This window comes from Onychostoma macrolepis, chromosome 16 (genome assembly GCF_012432095.1).
Source record: "Onychostoma macrolepis isolate SWU-2019 chromosome 16, ASM1243209v1, whole genome shotgun sequence".
Classification (NCBI taxonomy): domain Eukaryota; kingdom Metazoa; phylum Chordata; class Actinopteri; order Cypriniformes; family Cyprinidae; genus Onychostoma; species Onychostoma macrolepis.
The window spans coordinates 6687779-6710005 of NC_081170.1; the positions used below are offsets into that span (position 1 = coordinate 6687779).

Genomic DNA, 22227 nt, shown 5'->3' on the forward strand with positions numbered 1-22227 from the left:
ATGATAATGGGTGTGTTGTTGAATATTGAAATGGAATATGTAAGATTTAATGAATGAACATTGGTAAATGAATGAAGACCAAATTGGTGATTTTAAAAAGTGGGTGGAGGATTTGTATTGTTTAACACTGAGGAAGGCCTTTGAGCCAAAACTTATGTGTCCTTGTCGTATTGGTGATAAAATGTAGAATAAAACGAAAAGAAAAGACTATTTCATGTGAGTGCGGATCATGGTGTTGTGTAATTCTAACCTTAAAATCAGAATTAGGCATAAAATAATGTCTTCAGAATCATTCATTCATCGGATCGGATGAGATTTAAACAAATAGTTATAACTTGGCTCAGAGGACGAATAATGTCTTTTTGTGCCAGTTTGTCTGGTGTTTAATGGATTGTTTAAAGCAAAAATGCTACAAAATGCATCATTTTATGAGAAAGTGGTACTCATTTTAGAATCCACACCCCAAAATGACTAAGAAACAAGATTTTTTATTAAATACATTATTAAATGCTGAGACGCATCAATTAGTTCACTCTGATTGGAAACTGGCTATTTAACTCAATAGCAACTTGCTAAAACCAACTAAAAACTCTTGTAAAATCAGCTCTAGTTGTGTGGCACATGGAGTTCTTCCCTGGTAAAATCCTTCATTTATGAGATTCAGTTTCATTTAGGATGCTACCTTTCTGGCATCTGCCTATATAGGAAGTAGGCTGCAAGATGACGCACTAGGTTCTGGAAGTGAGCCTGTTCTCACACTCACACGCACACTTTGGCCCTTAATGCAACTTGTGCACTGTGGTTTAATCAAGTGTGTGTTTATTCAGTGGCACTCTGTGGTCTCTCAGATGGTTCAGCGGAGGTCATGTTGACCTGGCTTTTTCTGGCATGAGATTACACCAGTTCTGCTCCTGCAGTGATTCTGCCACCTGTTGCCACACAGGCACACAGATTTCCACATTCATAAAATGAACTGGTCTCACACTGTCCCTCCACCTGTCACACACTCATTCACTCAATTCTGCCATCTTAAATCTTATACTTATACAACACGTTCTCACTTCCAACTCGTCACATATTGACGCTTGGTCAGGACCCCTTGGGGTCGCTTTTTGATGTCAAAGGTACCCCTTTAGTGCCTTTTTTGATGCACAGGGGTATCCTTTTAGCATCACTCTTTGACGTGCATGGTCCTCCATTATTTTAAGTTATTTGTCTCAATTTAATGGTTTGCATGCATTTGTAAAAAATTGAAATAATTTTGTTGGAGCACCTAACCCCACCCCTACCCTAAACCTACCCACTTCTGAACAATATAAAACACGTAGCAGGCAAATAAAAGTACATTCACTGGTATTTATTGAAAAAACTGACCGTATAAAAGCATTACAAACAAGTCCTGTTGCATTCCAAGTCTTCTGAAGCCATACAATGTCTTTATGCGAAGAAGAGAGTAAAACATAAGGTTTTAATCACTGAAAATGATCCCGCTCCGCTCACATCTTATTCAAAAAGTTACTCCCGTAGCATGGCGCAATCGGTCACGAGACACACAAGAGCCAATAGCATTTCACAACCAAGGCTGAGCCTGACGTAAGGCTTCTTCTTGCGGCATTTTTTGAATTTGCGCACAGATTGTACACAGGATCTGAGCGGCGAATGCATCCTCTCACAAATCAGTCATTTTGCCTCAGAAGACTTGGAATATTAATATTTTTTTAATAAATTATGACTGTAGCAGTATCTGCCTGTTATATCTTGTGTTTTATTGACAAATGGTAGGTTTAGGGGCAGGGGTTGGGTTACATGCTCATAAATGTGTAAATAGTGTAATGTAAATAAAACTGTTGTGACTGTTTACATTGAAAAATCACACCCCAACATATATGGCAATATTGTTACCCAATATATAATTTAATCATGATGATAAAATTCCCAGTGCCTTTCGCATCGGCATATTCATGCCAAGGGTTTATTATTTAAAGCAATGGAGGACCCTGCACGTTGAAAAATGACAAAAAGTGACGCCAAAGGGTCCTGACCAAGCGTCAACATGTGATGAGTTGGGAGTGAGAATGTGTTGGCTTATACCATGTTTTGAACCTTAAAGAAATATTGCTGGGTAATTTCAACTGTTATTTTCACAGATTACACACTAGAAATTTTGGGTTGATGGATTGTTTATTTATTTATTTTTTAAATATTTAAGTCTCTTATTCTCACCAAGGCTGCATTTATTTGATCAAAAATGCAGTGAAACAGTAATACTGTAAAATAGTATTACAATTTAAAATAACTGTTTCCTATTTTATTATATTTTAAAATGGAATTTCTTAAACAATGGCAAAGCATCAGCATCATTACTCCAGTCTTCAGTGTCACATGATTCTTCAGAAATCATTCTAATATGCTGATTTGCTGCTCAAGAAAGTATTTTTTTTTCTTTGTTTGTTTTTTTAACTGAATTTTTACTCCATAAAAAAAATATTATTTAGCTTTTTTCCCCCCTTGCCTATGATGTACTGTGCATGGCACCTATGGCAAAAGTATGCAAGGATGCAGGTCTGGACTTTACAGATAGTCAGGGAGTAATTTTTGCTTAAAATAAATCTAAATGCTTTACCAAGCTGTATATTTCTCTGTTCAGTTTTCCTGCTACAGGTCATCTGAAGTGTACAACTGTATAAAGAAAGAGAATTCATTTCAATAATTCAAGATTTTTCCTTTAAGCTCAGGCTGGAGGTTGTGGTAGTGATGGCAGACAGGAGAGCGCGGGCGCAGCCAGCCCCACTGACCAGCACAGACTGGCACACTGGCAGCTGTAATTGTGGAGTAATTATGCCCCATGCAGAGATTCAGCTCTGTGTTATGTAACAGGACTTTCCTCTTCTGTGCATCGCTGACAGCGGGAGGCCAGTGTGTCCACGCTTATACACACACACACACACACACACACTTCAGACAGAACAGCGTTTTAGTGCTAGCTGAAAAACGGGTCATATTATGCATTTATTTTTTTATTTTTTTCTCTGTTGTCTGCTTATTTCTCCCCTTTAATTAAACATACTTTTTTGCTGTTGTGGTTTTAATAATTTTATGTAAAATCATTATGTAGTTATTGGCCGCTTTGCATATGAAATGAGCAACAGCGCTTATTCAGGTTTTATTTACACTTATAACTTTTATTATTATTATATTATGAGCCCTTTTTAATTTTTTGTTTAATTTTTAGTTATTTTGTTATGCGCTTATGTCATTTAAAAATAAAAATAAAAACATTTAAATTTAATTTTACTTTATATTTTAGTTAGTAATTGTGCTACGAGCCCTTCAACCACAATTTTCTTATAGTCACGGTGGTCTGAAGTCATGTTTTTGCTTTCATATGTAACATGTTTTGGTAATGGTCACAGTGTGTGTATGAATGTGTAATCTAGTGTTTCCAATGCGTAAAGGTTAACATGACAACCTCACACAACGCCACGCTGTCCTAATAACATGGCAACTATCAGTACCAGCGAGCATGTTCATTTCTAAATGACCTTATGTAAATTAATAAAGAGTCCTGGTTACATATCATATTGTTTATAATGCTTTAAGAAAGAGGAAGTGAGAAAAACACTACTATTAAAAGGGGATGTGTAAGTACATTACTGATCCTGTTATGTTTTCACAAAACTGGTTGAAAAACATGGCCATAGCCAGGGTTTAAAAATGAGTGCAGTCTGGGGTGGGGTGAAGAATTGTGCTATAATAACCCCTACAAATACAACTCATTATATACACTTGTGAAAGATGTTTTCTTTGTTTTGGAGGGATGAACACTGTTAAGTTATACTGTATTTATTGCATCAAATTTTTTTTTTTTTACTATAGGTTAGGGGTGGATAATTGATCAGTTGTTTATTAATCATGCAACAATACATATTACTGTAATAGTTTTCATTAATAATCATTGCTATATAGATGATATAACTTTGTCTAGTGCACTTATGAATGTTTTTAGCATGATTTGTGAAAATGTAACTACTATACTGAATGACGGTAGTGTTTGCGTAGGCTATTTCATTTCATTCTGTAACCTACTTGTTCTACAGGTCTGTGTACTAGTGTTAATGCTTTTGACAGCGTTGATAACGTTTCTGACAGATAATATCATGCAATTTTTTGTGTTTCCCTTACCCAATATGCTATCCTCCTGTCAGCAATAACCTGTTCATGGGTTTTTTTTGTGTGTGATTACTGTCAGTTTAAGTGCCGGCGATCATGCAGTGTTGCCAGATATTGCTACAAGCTAAAAATATTGCTGCTGACCCTTAACTGAAACTTCCCACTTTATTAAATTTCTAAAGTGGAAAATTAAGTGGAAAAGTCAAGTACAAAAACGCTTATTATAGATGGATCTGGCAACATATCGCTTATAATAGTTGGATCCCATGCCCTCAACTCTCTCAAGACTCGTTCACTTCGCCAGCGTCTCGCAGCAATCGCTTTCATTCCACGGACGATAAACATTCTTGCTAACTGTATTATACATGTCATGCAAACACTCATATTTGTAGTTTTAAACAGCAAATTAGTCATTCAGAGAACCAATTTTATTTTTGAACGTGAAAAATTTACTGAGGTATGGACCTCGGTGACTTCATAGCTGGTTATGGGCCTGTTCAAAAGTGCATCCACAGATGGAACTGATGAACGTTAAGTTGAAAATAAGCAGGAATACTCCTTTAAGAGAAGCATGCTGCGAGTCTGATGGTGAGATGTGGGGTGTGTTATTTTAAAGTGATGAGTCAGCTCTCATTCTATAGCTGTCACATCAATGAGGCCTCTGTCTCCACCTCCACTCAAGAGCACCACAGAGATCCAGAGAACAGAGAGGGACGAGGAGGAGCGAGGACAGTCATTTGAGGTTAAATTAACAGTCTGAGAACAGCTAAGAAAGAGGGATAATTTGGTTAGAACATCACACTCAAGACGAGTCAAGGCTTAACTTGTGCAGTTTTTCTGCAATTTAACACAACAACACAGTGCTAGTGTGTGACTGAAACCGAAGGAAGCCATGTTGCCACATAGTCAAACTATGTATTGTATATTTCATATTTCACTTCAGGTTTAAGACTGCTGCACTCTTTCCTGTGACAGATGCAGAGGTTGACATCTGTTCCTTAATATTTGACCATTAGGGGGCAGTGCCACACTGTTTTACCATTTTGCACAGAATGTTTCAGTAGATAATTGTAACGATTTTTAACTTCAGGTGAATGCACAGATCTCAGACAGGTAAAAAAAAACACACACAAAAAAACACATTTAGTCCACATTTAGTAAAATAAAACCTGAAACTGGTAGGAATGCTGGGCTGATGGCATGATGTACTGTTTTTTTTCAGGATTTCTTAAGTTAGGATGTTCATTAACCCTCTTAACCCTCCTTGGGGTAGATTTTATTGTATTTGTGTTTGAGTTTTAAGCTCAACACAGTGCGTCTGATGGACTGTGTTGTGGACGGTGTTGGGTATTTCTATGGTTGACTCATGCAGTGTATCTGTGGAGGGCAGAACGATGTCCATGTCTTTTCTTTTTTTTTCTGCTATCAATTATTTGCTTAAGTTTTTGCATTTAAATGTTCCATGTCTTTACATGTTTTCTGTTTGTGTATGTTTAAAATGACCATGTTCATATCTGTTTGCATGTTTTGTTTTGTTTTGTTTTGTTTATTTTGTATGTATTGGTAGATGGTTAGTATGACTAAAATCTTATTAAATCTTAAAAAATAGTAATTTTATTTCACAGTGAAGCTATACATCATTAAAATGCACATATGTATATAATTAAATAATAAATTATATATATATTTAAGATATTATATTCATAAGAAATCAAATTATTGAAATTGGATTGGATAGCTCACCTTGTTAACCTAAAATGATTAAAAAAAAACATATATGGCAAGTATATTACTTGTCTTTGTTTGAATGGGTTTCCATGTTTTTATGATCATTTTTTGTTTGTTTGTCATTTTTAGAATGACACTTTTGTTGACTTTTATTTCTGTTGTCATCCTGCTCTTATGTTCACTTATTTATTTTTTATTTTTAGGGTCAAAGAAGATGCAAAGTCTCAGCCAGTCCAGTAAGTAACACTCAGTCAGGCCTAGACGGAATCTGTGGACTTTTCCCACGTTTTCCACATTTTCCCACAAAAGCTGCAGAATACTCTTATTGGCAAGTCAAATCATAATCAGATCAGCCAAATCATTTAGTAAACAAACAATAAAGGGGCAGAACTTTGTTGGCCGCTCAAATTCTGCAGTTTTTGTCCATGCACAGATTCTGTGTGGGCCTGATCTTAGCTAGAGACCTCAAGGCTTTGCCATTCCCGCCTGGCTGGTTAGTGGCGTGTGCGTTTGCTGTGGCTTCCTCTGTGATTGGCAGCTCTTTTCCCCTCCTTTCTCTAGTGATTGGCTGCCTGCAGTCTGTCATGGCTCTATCTGAAAAGCTTTTGGCAGCTTCATCCACATATAGGCTGGATGCATCAGTCCTGCTTTATTTTGCTTGTTCGTTGACTCTGTGAGTTGCACATGGACACTGTTTGATCTCTTTCTCTGTGTCTGTGGATACGCGACTGTATCCTGGGCTGATGGATGCAAAATTCATTTCACTCGCTCCGGCTTGTTTGCTTCCTTCTCCAGCTGACTGTGCCTCCTCTTCTGTTTTTCTGTCTCTCAGTTTTCTATCTTTTCTTCTTACTCTAGTCTCATATGGCCAGAATTTTCAGCAAGTCCATTTAGTCCATTTACTCAAAGCCAAGAAAAAAACTACTTAGGAAGAGATTGTTTGACTGACATGTAAGGCGAACAATCACACTACATTTTTCTTGTACATTTCATTCAGGGGCAGTTTATATAAAATAGTTCTTACTGTACTAGGACATACTAATTCTTTCAAAATTGCACAGCATTTCCCATCCGAGACCGGCTATATGAGAAATGCGAATTTTTGTGCACTTTGTAATTAGAGTTTCTGTTTGTCCAAAAGACATTTATTCATTTATTTTACAGATATAACTCAAAAACAAAACTGAACGTAAAGTTTTGCTCATGCATATCTAGTTTACTTGATACTAATTGTCAGGGGGAAAACTTTGACGCATCTAGTGATTTGTTTTTACCAAAAATGTTTATAGCAACCTTGTGCATTATGGGTGGATAAAACTGTATTCTGACTTCTGGGCATAAAGTCGGCCAATAAGATTTGAGCTTGCCAGATTGAGAAAGTGAGCAGTTTTGTGTGCAATATGCATGAGGTTGTCAGTGGGTTGAGACTAGTCTGTCCCTCTCTCTCTGTCTTTCTTTCTCTCTATCCCAGTAGTTTTTGTAGCTGTACATGTTTGTTTCTTATGTATGTAGCTGTACTGCAGTTGTCATGATGATATTGGCGTGTGAGTTGAATGGAAGCAGGCTTGTTGACCGGTTTTTGAGTTGCGTTGTCTGCTTGTTCATACAGGTGGTTTCCCTTTAGCGGAATCACTGATCTGGTTAATAATGTTCTCCAGCCCCAGACAAAGTCCCAAAACCAACTGCAAACAGAGCCTCCAAAGGAGCCAGAGACGTAAGTAAGACTGAATGGATTCATCTTTGCCCTCAACACTCAAAACGCTGTATCGCTCAGACAAACCTTGAATTATGTGGCATTTCTAAGGATATGACTCCCCTCAGTTCACAAATGTTTAATAAAATTAATGGTATTTTGATGAATTAATCAAAGTAAATTACACACATACATTTGCTGGTAACACTTTACAATAAGATTGAATTTGTTAGCATTAATCAATGCATTAGACATTATGAATTAACAGTGTCTTTTTACAGCATTTGTTAATCATTAATTTGAATTTCATTTTTAGATAGGTAGATTAATATAAAATGTATGTTACAGTTTATTAATTGCTAATTCATGCTCATTCACTATTTTAAAAAGGTTTTGTATTTTGTATATTTTTGTATTGCCTTATTTTATATTTATATTTTTTTATAAACTGTCCCTTATTTTAATAATAAATTATAAAATTATTAATAAAATTTATGTTCATTCATAATAAATGTTTATTTATAAAAATTAAAAGGTATTATTATCTGTAGAAATCAATCAAATATTATTTGTTTGTTTCATTCATTATATGTTATGCATTAAGTCATGTTATCAAATGTAATCTTTTTGAAAACTTACCAGTTTGCCTAAAGTCCTTAAATGAAGATAAATTAAAGGCATTACGTTATAGTGGAAAATAAAAATATTGAGTAGAAAAATGAGTTTCAAAATGGGTCGTTTAGTTCATTTCAAATTTAGTTGTTATTTTTATGATATATTTTGTTATTTTTATTATGTGAAATATAATTAATTATTCTAAATGAACGTGATAAATTGACAGGCCCTATTTATTATCATAAATATTAGCTACTACAGGCATGTTTCACTCGTTATGACCCATCAGTTCGATTTGATTACGAGATCTGCATTAGAGAGCAGTATTAAGCATGGGTTTTGTGTTACACGAGATGTCGACTACAAACTTGTAAGTATCTTAAACGGGTAAAGCGCAGGTCTTCGGGTGGCCGCGGTGTCACTCATAAAGGGAGTGCGTATCGGTGTACTGGCTCGTGTTTCTTTGACTTCTCTATCTGCTGTGTGTCAGACGAGACGTGAAGAATGGCGTATGATTATATTATGGTTTATGCATCTCTGGAGGTGAGCGGTGCTGTGGTCTCCAGCTGTCTGTAATGCTACCTGAGCCAGCGCACCTGCCAGACCTCTGGAGCTCCTCCAGCCTTCCCATCATCCACCTGACTGCTGTCTGGAGCCCGGGTGAATATGGGAGGAGAAATGCTGGGTTTAATGTAAAGTCTGTCATCGTTTCTCGGTTCCAAACACATATGATCTGACCTTTTTTGGTGACACAGACTAAAATCTAATATTGCATTAGCTGAAGGATATCTGAGAGGGGAGCGAAGGGTCAGACAGTGAGTGGTACTGTATATCCACATGTTCGGAGGGTAAGAGGGCAGAGGTCAAGGGGTTGGTGAAAGCAGACCTGCTCATTAGTGTGATTTGATCCTAGAGGGGTGAAAGGTCAATGACTTGTCTGGTAGGGTCCAGGTTGACAGGTTTGGCCTGTTAGCTTCAGAAAGTTAGTACCTGCTGGTAAGACACCTGCTTTTCTATTGATGGCCAGTGAAAATATATATATTATATATATATATATATATATATATATACACACACTACCAGTCAAAAGTTTTTTAACAGTAAGATTTTTAATGTTTTTTAAAGAAGTCTCGTCTAGTAACCAAGGCTGCATTTATTTGATCCAAAGTACAGCCAAAACAGTAAAATGATTAAATATTTTTACTATTTAAAAGAACTATTTTCTATTTGAATATATTTTAAAATGTAATTTATTCCTGTGATTTCAAAGCTGAATTTTTAGCATCATTACTCCAGTCACATGATCCTTCAGGAAACATTTGTAATATTCTGATTTGCTGCTCCAAAAAAAAAAAAAAAAAAAAAATATATATATATATATATATATATATATATATTATGTTGAAAATAGCTTAGTAGAATTTTTCAGGTTTCTTTCATGAATAGAAAGTTCAGAAGAACAGCATTTATCTGAAATAGAGATCTTTTGTAACATTATAAATGTCCTTATCATCACTTTTGATCAATTTAAATCATCCTTGCTTAATAAAAGTATTAATTTCTATAATTTCTATCAAAAAAGAAAAAATATATATAAGCACTTTCAGCTGCACATCAACACTTGTCATTCCTGTAATGATGGCTGTGTTCAGAATGAAAAATAGCATACTGCAGTATGCATTGCATGCTGCCTACTATTTTTTTAAATAACTTACAAAGTGAGAAATATTGCAAAGTACACCACACTGTTGTCGCATAACTATGTCTGTTTAGCATCTTTAACATTTGAAATAATAATCAGAAAAATCTTTTGAAATGGAACATTTAGACAAAGATATATAAGTAGATGTATACATTTATAGATAGCCATTCAACATTACAGTATAATTGAAAGCCATTATTTTTAACATTTAATAGGCTCTGAAATATTAAGTGATTTTAAAACGATCTTCACATAATAAACTATAAATTGTATGTGCATAAACTACACAGATTAATCTTTATTCAAGATACAAAAGTTAATCAGCGACTAGAGCAGTTGAGTGATTTCTCGTTTTTCTTTTGTTCTTTGATTTGCATCAATGACAGACTTCAGCAGGTTTTACTTTAAAAGCAGTGCTGTCTGTCTCTTGATGCACATGACGCGGATCTGACACACATCCTATTTTCTCCAAACTCTTTACGGTCATTTAAGACCTCATTTAAGACTACGTTTACAAGGTAACTCGCCAAAACCACGTATACATAATTGTGTTTTCGTCCGTTGAAGCGGTGTATGTGTACAGCCGAACGTAGCCTACTTAACCCAGAAAAGATCCGAAAAAAGTATTTGGAAAAGATTATTTTATTCTCTTTAAAAACTGGCTTTTTTAAAAAAAAATTCAGATAAATGCTGATCTTCAGATCTTTCATCAAAAAATACAAAAAAAAAAAGTACTCAACTGTTTTAAATATTGATAATAAATAATTTAAAAAATGTTTCTTTAACAGCAAATCAGCATATTAGAATGATTTCTGAAGGATCATGTGACACTAAAGACTGGAGTAATGATGATGAAAATTTAGCTTTGATCACATCAATAAATTACATTTTAAAATATATTAAAATAGAAAGCAGTTATTTTAAATAGTAAAAATATTTCACAATAGTACTGCTTTTGCTGTATTTTTGGATCAAATACTGTAAATGCAGGTTTGGTGAGCAGAAGAGAATTCTTTAAAAAAAACATTAAAAATCTTACTGTTCAAAAACTTGACTAAAAGTATATGAGTGTGTGTGTGTGTGTGTGTGTGTGTGTATGCTTTTGTTGTTTATGTAATATGCTTAGTATACTGTGTTTTATATAATATGCTTTTATTTTTATATTTTCAGTTTTCACACATCGCAAATCTTTTCTTATCTTTTATTTTTAACTTAAACCTTTAATTTTACTACTAAAATCACATTGATTAAAATTTCACTTCAGTTTCACATTGACTATAATTTTACCCATTTATTTGTATTGTCTTTTGTCATTCATTTGTAGCATTCAACCCATTTTTAATTACTCTTTAGGTTAAATTTTGTACCATAATATAAAAATTAATTTTTATTTCACATGAAGTTTAGTTCAGTTTTTACTCAATATTTATTTACAGTTAGTAATTTAAGTGCCTCAGCTTATTTCCGTTATCTCAGCAACATGTATCATTTTCATTTGTCTTTCATCTAATTTTTATTTTATTTTATTTCGCTTAACAAATGTGTTTTTAATAGTTTTAATTTTAGTTGATATCAAAACTATTGTCTGTGTATTCTGATAAAACCAACACATATATCCAATACTGTACTACAATATATCACCAGTAGGACTTTAACAAGTGTGCAATTAATTAAATAAGCTATTGCAATGAATGGGAATGCTAATGTATAGCTTTCTGCAGGGATTACAGACTATACATGTGAATCAAACATGGTTTGCTGTTTTTTTGTATCAGTTGGTTTATGCTGAAGTCAAAGAAGACTAATACAAGTTCAATGACATTTGTGTTCATTAAATTTACATGAAACAAACTCATTTGCATTAAGCATTCAAACTCTCCTGTCAGAGTTAGTGATTAGCGTGAGAATGTACTCAAGTTTGAGTTTGGTGGGAGGTGGCCAGGTGAATTCTGGGTAACACCCAGGCTTTCTGCTGTAGTAAATAGATCAGCGTGTTCAATAATTCAGCTTGCTAATGAATGTTGCAGGGGCAGATGTGGGACCAAACCTCCTCTAATCGACAGCTTATGGCGTTAGCCCCCAGTGTTCGGTTTCCACGGCTACGGTTGATTGACAGGGGACATACAAAATGCATGTGCGTCATGTGTGCCTTCAGCTAGCGTTTCAGGGTCTGTCTCAAGCCTTTGACCCCCTCTGCTCTCTTACGGTAATGAGAGGGTGCATGATTAAACACCACCCTTATATAAACATGCTCAAGGTGATCTGCCTGCTCAAGATCAAGTTGATATTTATTTGAATGTATTAATAAATGATCAGGTTTTATAGTTGGAACTTTGGGCAGCTCTGTCATGTCTACATCTGTGTCGGTTTTACAGTCTATATGAGGTGATGCACGTGAGCTTGACGTGTTATCTTTGCATGAGTTCAGCCACAAATAATCTCAAGGCTGCACGTGATGCTTTAATTGCTGATGACGTGGGCTGAAGAACAGAAAGTTCTTATCACTGTCGAGTGTCTGTCTGACACCTCCTGCAGTCACAACAAGTTTAATCAGAGGTAGTGCTTATTGACGACCAGCAAAACATAGTCATAAGCCATTATTGTGATTCTGTGCATATTTCATTCTGAATGTGGGTTTCCTTTCAGAACAATATGTGTTTTGAGGATTTATTCAAAAACATTTTATGATATTGTATATAGTTTTTTTTTAAATTGTGTATTAGTAAAATTATATATATATATATATATATATATATATATACACTGTGTATAATATATATATACAGTATATGCCAATTCACATTTTTCTCAGCAATTTAATTTATTGTAATATACACAGTTCAAAAGTTTGAAGTTGGTAAGTTTTTTTATTATGTTTTTGAAGTTAATCATGCTCACCAAAGCTGCATTTATCTATCAAAAATATAGTAAAAACATTAATGTTGTTAAAATATTATTACAATTTAATATACATTTTTTAGTTTGTATTTTCTTTAGCAGAGTTATTTTCAGTGTCATTAATCCAGTCTTCAGTGTTGCATTCAGAAATCATTCTAATATGCTGATTTGGTGTTTAAGAAACATTTCTTGAAAACAGTTTTTGCTGGTTATTGTTTTTGAGGAAACTGTGATAGACTTTTTCAGAATTCTTTGATTAGAAAGTTCAAAATAATAGCATTTATTTAAAATAGAAATCTTTTGTAACATTTTAAACAACTATCTCTTTTGATCAATTTAATGCATTCTTTCGATTTCTTTCAAAAAATGTCTGAGATCACAAGACGATGACATGGAGAGCAAACGGGGACTTTGTTAGTCTTCATATTCATTTTATAACAGTATACTATTACTATAGAAGCAATTGTTTTGTATTTTATTTTTAAAAGGTTTTTAGCATAATTAACTGAGCAAAAGTTCATATTTGAATGAAACACAAGTCAATCAAGTCTAATGAGCCGTAAAATTGTCCTTTTGGTTATTACCCATGACAATACCCCAAGTGTATTATTGTCTCGCAATGTTTAAACTTATAACTTGTTTTCTTGCTGTGTTCTGAATGGCTGTGTTCTGTTCCCTGCAGGAAATTGCACCAGCAATTTGAAATGTATAAGGAGCAGGTGAAGAAGATGGGGGACGAGGCACCGAGCACCCAGGAGCTGAAAAGTGACGCCCCCACCTGCGGAATCTGCCATAAAACCAAGTTTGCCGACGGCTGTGGCCACCTCTGTTCTTATTGCCAAACCAAGTTCTGCGCTCGCTGTGGAGGAAGAGTTTCACTGCGCTCTAACAAGGTACAGCCGTAACGCTCCTCAGATCACACTGACGTTTATACACAAGGACCGACTTCAGCAGCACATCAACACTTGTCATTCCTGTAATGATGGCTATGTTCAGAATGAAAAATAGCATACTGTGCAGTATGCATTGCATGCTGCCTACTATTTTTGCAAACGGTAGTACACCACGCTGTTATCGCATAACTATGTCTGTTTAGCATCTTTAACATTTGAAATAATAATCAGAAAAATCTTTTGAAATGGAACATTTAGACAAAGATATATAAATGCTTAGTTTTATGCAAAGCAAAGCTTTGTAGTTTTCAGGGGAAAACATATAATACAATGATAATTAAAAGATAAATTATTGTAAATAAATGTTTCTCAAAAGCCTGATGTATCATATTTGGTACATTTCAACATGATTTTTTAGTTTATAAAATATTGATAATCATGTAAACCTTGCTTCAGTCTAGTGTTCATCTTGAAATATTACTAACAAGTTATTCTTAGATTTATTTTATAAAATCAAGATTTCACAGCAAATTGACATGTGAACCAGTTGAAGGTGAATATTTTAGAATTATACTTAAATGCTTTTAATGTGTTAAAAAAAGTATAAACTACCAATCAGATGACAGGAGGCATGTAGTAGATTGTGTGCAACGATTCTCAGCAAAGTTTTGATCATGTTGATAGTTTAGAGGCTTTAAAGCATTGCGTATCAAATACAGGGTTTATAGGGTTAATCCAGTGTTGAGTAAAATGTCTTAACCTTTGGCAATCCAAACAAACAACAGGCTAAAATGATATTTCTAAAGTGACACCAAATGCAATTTCTAACATCAGGTGGTATGCATTGAATTGTTGGGTACAGTATTCATGTACTGTGCTTTGGTTGTATAGTGCACGCAAAATGTACATACTGTGCTTAGTTTGCATATAGCATACTGCAAAAATAGGGTGCATAGTATGCCATTCTGAGCATATTTGACATTTAAAATGTGATAGTGAGATGTTAATAGATGCTAAAAATCCATATTTTAATATTTAAGTAGTTGAACTTATTAATGCAGTATTTTCATACAGAAGTCATTCAACTCACTTATTTGTTATTTCCTGCTGCTGGTCGCTGAGGGTCGAGCAGGTAATGCAACGACCACAAGAGGGCGATGCTCCCTCTTTTTTTATCACCTCAACCGTTGGCCTGGGGCGATGGATGTATCAGGCCAGAAACTGCTTATCTAACCTTTTGATGTCTCTCTCCCAGTACAATCTTAGTGCTTTTAAATGACTTTGTTCAGAGTAATAAGCGGCGATGTGATTGGCTGCAGTAGTACATGAACATCTCTTTAAGTGTGTCTAAATGTCACTCATACTTGTTCTCCCCTCTTCTTTTTTCCCTTGTCTTTCTCTCTTGCTTTTCCTCCCCTGTGGAATTGCAACAGGAGGATAAAGTGGTCAGCACCCTTTTTTTCTTGTCTATGCTTTTTTTATTGTGATATTTAGCTTAGATGATTGCACACCTCCATTAAAGGTGCTGTAAGCGATTATTTTATTTTATTTTTTTGGAGAAGCACGCATAAAATGAGCCTCAGAAATATCTCACAGGTAGGAAGGACATTTAAGACTCCTTTTTAAGCCAGTCAGAAACAATCTCTGTCTGGTTGCTCTGCAAACCTTTGAAGGATGGGTTTTTGGAAAAAGTATGTGTGGTTTAAGTTACACTGTAAAAACAATTAAAATGCACAATGATGACAATGTCAATTTTTCAAGGATAACAGCATGACATTTTGGCATTAATTTATCTCTTTTACTTACTTAATTTATTATTATTTTTTTTTTACAATTTTAATACAATATATTTTACTATAGAAGTAAATTAATGTATTATGAATATATTTGTATAGTTATATTTTTGTTTATATATATATATATATATATATATATATATACAGGTCAAAAGTTTACATCCCCCCTTTCAGAATCTACAAAATGTTAATTATTTTACCAGAATAAGAGGGATCATACAAAATGCATGTCATTGTTTATTTAGTACTAACCTGAATAAAATGTTTCACATAAAAGATGTTTACATATAGTCCACAAGAAAAAATAATAGTTGAATTTATAAAAATGACCCCGTTCAAAAGTTTACATCCCCTTGATTCTTAATGCTGTGTTGTTACCTGAATGATCCACAGCTGTGTGTTTTGTTTAGTGATAGTTGTTCATGAGTCCCTTGTTTGTCCTGAACAGTTAAACTGCCTGATGTTCTTCAGAAAAATCCTTCAGGTCCCACAAATTCTTTGGTTTTTAAGCATTCTTGTGTATTTGAACCCTTTCCAACAATGACTGTATGATTTTCAGATCCATCTTTTCACACTGAAGACAACTGAGCGATTCATATGCAACTATTACAGAAGGTTCAAATGAAGGTTAACAACACACTATTAAGAATCAAGGGGATGTAAACCTTTGAACGCGGTCATTTTTATAAATTCAGCTATTATTTTCTCTTGTGGACTATATGTAAACATCTTTTATGTGAAATGTCTTATTCAGGTCAGTACTAAATAAACAATAACATGCATTTTGTATGATCCCTCTTATTTTGGTGAAATAATTAACATTTTGCACATTCTGAAAGGGGGATGTAAACGTTTGACCTCAACTTGTATATGTGTGTGTCTGTGTGTGTGTATATACTGTATATATATTAATTTCTATGTGTTTTTTTTAAACAAATTATAAGGTAATTCATGCACTTCTTATTAATTAAAAATCAATAAAGATTTTTTTTGTAATTATTTTATTTGAAAATATGCATGTATTTTTAAAATATTATATTAATATTAATAAATGTAACATTTATCTATATAATTAGATTATATATTTGTTATATTATTGCTACTTGCATTTATCAATTCACTTCTTACTTTTTCTTAAATAGGCCTATACATTTTATTAACAGTTTCTACAATGATGGCAAAATGGTTTGAGTTATCAAAATGGCTGAAATCGCTTACAGAACCTGTACTAAATGAGAAATGGTTTTGATATTGCTATAATCAACTTGATGACATTGCATCACCCCTCATTTCAACATCAGCACCTTTTCATATTATTTTAAAGTGGGAAAACCACAATAATAGCTTTATTATAAACAAGAAATAGCTTTGAGAATTCTTTCATTTTTGTTGTGGTTGTGATTGAATAGTCACTGATTGAACAATAGTGACAAAAAGAACACCATATTATTGCAACTTGATGAGACCATTTAGATTTCTAAAAGGTCTTAATTTTTTTTTTTTAAATATATACAGTTGATTCCAACAATGACATTCCAACAGCATCAAATTGAGATTTGGCTTAAATCTTCTGCTTCTCAGATGTTTCTTATGATAAAAAAGACCTTAGTAATCTCCTATATGCCTCCTTTATAGGTTCAGAATTTCGTTTTTTATTAAAGACAATGTTGATAGTTAAATGAGAACTTCCTGAGCAATTAAACAGCAGCCTCTTTATTGTGCATGTTGTTTTGGCTGCATGTAGTGTAGTAAAAGTGTCGCGTCCGGCTCCAGGCTGGCAGGCCGCGCGGTTCTTTGTGCAGAAGGACAATAGAAACGCTCTCGTGTTCCCTTGAGCACAGATGGTGATGCAGCAGGTTCACCTGGAGTGTTACCTGTCACACACCGGCCCCGCTTCTGAGTTATGGTGATCCCCACAGACTAGTCTTGATAAAGCCCAGTAATATGGCAGTGTATGGGAGAATCTCATGAAAACATAGGTCACATCTTGCACCAAAATCAACTTGGGGAAAAAAAAATCTAAAATAATATTTTGAATGAAGAAAATAAAGGCTATCCATTGCCATGTTGTGTCCAGATACATAAACATGTCATTTTAAAATAAAAAATATAAATAAGAAAAGAAAATTAAGGCTATACATTACTTTAACATGTTCAAATGTATAAATATTCAATTCCATTTTCTATATGAAAGCTATTCATTGCTATAACGTGTCCTGATGTGTGTATATATATATAAGAAAAATTATAAAATTGTTTTCCATAAGGAAATTTAAGGCTATTTATTAGCATAATGTGTCCATATGTATAAACTTAAAATTAAAACATAAAATTATATTTTTCATAAAGAAAATGAAGGCTATTAATTACCATAACATGTCCAGATGTCTATACGGTATGGAATATAAAATGAAAACACACAAAAATCTATTTTCCAAAAAAAGGAGAATAAAGAAAGAAATGAAAGCTACTCATTGGCACAACGCATTCAGATGAGTAAAAATGGAAAACATAATTTTATATATGTATAAATATAAAATTCAAAAAGAAAATGAAAGCTGTTCATTACCATAACATGTCCAGATGTATAAATATAAAATATAACATGTACATATAAAATGAAAACACATTATCAGTGATATAACATCAATAGTGATTGTCAATAATTGCAGATTTATTTATTATTGCTCTGCAAATCTGAGTACAGTTTGAGACATTGTTGAGATCTATTTTGAGAAGTAACGTGATGTTACTGGGACATTTCTCTGTCGAAAGATCTGAGAAGCAGGAGGTAAAAGTCTCAGTTTGTTCACCATTTAATCTCATGACTATCTAGGAGGGGAAAAAAAGTGATATTATGGAGATTTGCATTCCTACAGTCTGTTACAATGTCTCCTGGTCAGCTCAACTCTCACTGGTTATAGTTTGCAGCACTGGAGTGTGTCGTTTTCATGTTTCTTTCTTTTACCTCTGTTGTCTGAGTGTTAGATGTTTGTCTGATTTTTTGGTATAGTCTGCAGTTCTGTTTACTTAAGTATTCCGGTATCTCAGCAGTAGCAAGGCCGTGCCGAGCTTTTATCCGGTTGCCCGGCAGAGGATTGAATTGCTGGTTAGTTCTTGATGACTGGATTTTGTTTCTCCCCTCTGTGGTTTACTCCATTAAGGGTTTGAATGGAGACAGTACTTGTGATTCTAACCTCTCTGAACCCCAGAGACCGTTTTACGTAGAAATATCTTAATATCTAAAGCTAGAAGTTGTTGTTGATGGTCAAAGAAAAACTGAAGGCTGTTTATACTTGTTTCATTCTTATCGGCTGGTGCAAATTTAGTATTGTGTTGCTGGTCGATTTGACAGCTTTTAATATATTATCAAAATGTTGGAGATTTCATTTATATTTGAAACATTTATTTATTGATGGCCTTGTCACAAAACTGAAACCATTAAAGTGGTTTTCATTCATTTAAATAATGCTGATATAAAACAAAAAATCTTTGTTGTAAGTGGCAGTGAAGGTAGATACAGTACCTCTGCTATTGTTTCCCCTCATCATGATGATGATTTTGGATGGATATACAGTCGGTCTCAGTGAACGCGCAGACATTGCCTCATGTTTGTCGCCAGAGCTGGACTCAGCTGTGCTATCATGTTCCAGTGTGTGATGTCCGACAGCTCCCATCGCCGCACGAGACACCGGGAGCTGTAAATATTGATGCTGTCTCGAACAGGATCTCTTTCACCACAACTGTCAGTGTTTGGGGTAGAGAAGAAAATGCCGATGGAAAAAGAGCCTTTTACATTTTTCACTGACACCGAAGCTAGTGGGAGCTACTAACTGCTGCCTGGATCCATGTTTAGTTTCTTTAATGATTTGTGCGAGATTTAAAAGTTTATTGTCTATTGTTTATTGTTTATTGCCAACATTTAATTATTGTCTGATTTACTCATGTCATTCCAAACCTTTTTCCGTGGAACACAAACAGGAAATCTTTTCCATCATACATTTCTTTTCTGTACAGTGACAGTTATTGTCACCATGATTGTCAGGCTCTCAAAGCTCAAAACCAACCAGCAAACAAACAAACACCATAAAACACTATAAAAGTGTAGTCTACATGGCCTATCTTGAAGTAATAATATTTCACAATATGACATTTTTGGTCAAATAAAGTTTCAAAAACATAAAGAATTTGTACCATCCTCAAACGGTATTGTGTGTGGAATGTTGCAATGAAGGGGTTTCAGTAAATAAACTTTTTAGTAAATAATAATTTTTAGATTATTCCTCAGGCAAAAGCTGTCAAAGTGGATTTAGAATTATCGGAATAACACACAGGCAAGTCATTAACAATATGAACTACTTTTGTGACTACATCTGTGGGGTTTTATGGTGAAAAATAAACTGTCAAAAACGTTACATTCAGCTGTTGCAATTCATTGACTTTTTTTAACCAGAAAAGGAGTGGTTTTGATGCACAACGTTTGTCTATCGTCTCTAACAACAAAAATCTTTTAAGTACAGATCCTATTGTGAATAATAGTGAAAAATCGCTTTTTAAATCATTTGTTTCATTATTACCTCTTAGCAGATTTTGACTCATGTAATGTGATTGATTTTGCAAACATAATATCTGATGCACATCAGTGACTTAACACATCCTGATGTTGAAGTTAGTGTTTCTATCTTCATCAGCATCCTTTGAAGAGAGTCAGTGAGCGTTGTGCATGGGTAATGAGTCAGACTCAGCCCCGGTGGAGCTGCGCACTCACATGCATCGGTAATGAGACCCGTGTTACTGATGCTCGGTGGCAAAAACATGATTACGTGCCGCTCCGATCGTTCTATATCACCTTCCTGCACAAGCAATTGCTGTTATTTTGCTGCATATTATTTTTGACAACTTGGATCGATCTCAGGATTAATCTTCTGTGCTTTTTTCCTCAAAATCTTAACTGAAGCACAATCATGACAGCAGAAGGAGCATTTGATCCCCGACTCTGAAAGGTCACCCTTTACGCAGGACTTTGGCATATGAAACCGTGTGGAGCTGTCCGTGAGTTTTGTATTCAGTTATTGAACATCAGTTTTGTCCATTTGGACCAAACAATACGCAGCTGACATGGGTAAGCATGGCTACAGTGTTTAGCATTAGCTTTTATTGTGTTATTGAGATTCAGGCAATGGAAAAAGCTGCATATTATTATTTGGAAAACCGTTTGTCGTTAAAAGAACAAATCTAGAAAATAAGAACACCTTTTCACCTTTTTTAAATTACAGCTTGATATTTACGGATGTCTTAATGTAAACAGCAACTTGAATTATAAAATCTTATTGGACCTTAATTTGCACAATATTTCAGCTAATAATAGAGGTACTTTTCGACAATGTGACATACCCGTAGAGGACTGAGCTGCATATGTTCTTTTCATAGAGATCTGTCTATTTTTGATTCTGTCGCTGCATAATTAACACTTTGTTTAACAGGTCCTTTTTAAGTTGAGAGAAAATAAAACCTATGAATATGCATCCAGTCTATTACAAGCTGCTGGGTTCTAAATATAGAAGCGCATTAAATATTCATGTTCCACCTGCAGGCAGTGTTTTAGCTGGTGAATGATAACGCTCCCCTCATCATGAACTTCCTCACTTTTATCAAACATCGATAAAATATTCAGCAACCCAGGACGGCCTCTCTGGTTATGCCGTCTGATACAGTAATATACAAGTTTCATATTGATGTTTATGTTTTACATACAGTAGTCAGATGCTTAATCAAATCTCGTGTTTTACTAATTGCAAAACTTGCATTGATTAATATATATATATATATATATATATATATATATTTATTTTTTTTTTCATTAATTCAAAATAAAAGCATTGTGAGCATTATTGGCTTTCTGTCTAAAGCTCACTTAAATTATGTTTAGGTCCTTAGAAATTACATTATTATGCCTTATTATTTATTATTATTATTATTATTAATTTACAGTTTATTAGTCTTAATTGTGGTTTTCATTATTTTCTTCTTATATTATTTATTGTTATTATTATTATTATTATTAATACAATGACTTTTGTTTTTTACTTACATCAGCATTAGCTGTATAAATACTTTATATTTTAATTCAAATTTACTTGAATCATGTAAATCGTGTCTGTCTTAAACAAACAAATAAATAAATAAATAAATAAAGGTTTTAAAAATAGACTTCATTTTATTTTTGCATTTTTTTTTTTTTTATTGCTCTTTTGATTTTGGGGTGAAACACGGCTTGACAGGCTTCATGAGATTCACCCAGAAAGGTCCCTTGCCATTTGACACCAATGACAGCTCACTCGGCACTTTATAAATTTTTCACCACACACATCTTTTCGTTTGTCTATCGCTTACTGACCAAACATTCATCACAATAACACTCACATCCATCCGCGATACATCTCAGAGCCATTCGGAGTGCAATTGCTCACTGTGATCTTATCAAAAACCACTTGAAAGATGTGACCTTTTCACTTGATAGAGCAGCTCATACACAACTTTTCAAGTTTCATAACAATTATTGCTTTTGAATATATTGTAGGCTCATTTGTTTGGATATTACAGGAAAAATTCTGTCATCATTATTTATTGCGAGGCTCACTTTCTTCTGAAGAGCTGCTCTTTCTATAGAATCAAAGTGAATGAATGCTGACCAGGGGCTGTCAGCTTCCAAAAAAGCATTGCAGTAGTTCA

General features: G+C 34.1%; 1 protein-coding gene across 21 annotated transcripts in view; it reads left to right on the top strand.

Moving 5' to 3' along the window:
• The window catches only part of rims2a (regulating synaptic membrane exocytosis 2a), a 175052-nt gene that overhangs the window by 21270 nt on the left and 131555 nt on the right, over positions 1 to 22227 (top strand). For 14 of the 21 annotated variants that reach the window (XM_058746410.1, XM_058746408.1, XM_058746411.1 and 11 more), the window contains exons 3-5: positions 6102 to 6134; positions 7508 to 7612; positions 13489 to 13699. In XM_058746410.1, the coding sequence (XP_058602393.1) occupies positions 6102 to 6134; positions 7508 to 7612; positions 13489 to 13699 (349 nt within the window). Of the gene's footprint in view, positions 1 to 6101; positions 6135 to 7507; positions 7613 to 13488; positions 13700 to 14919; positions 15145 to 15234; positions 15296 to 22227 lie in introns of those variants that run through there. The other 7 variants (XM_058746433.1, XM_058746416.1, XM_058746434.1 and 4 more) reach the window with 3 other exon arrangements.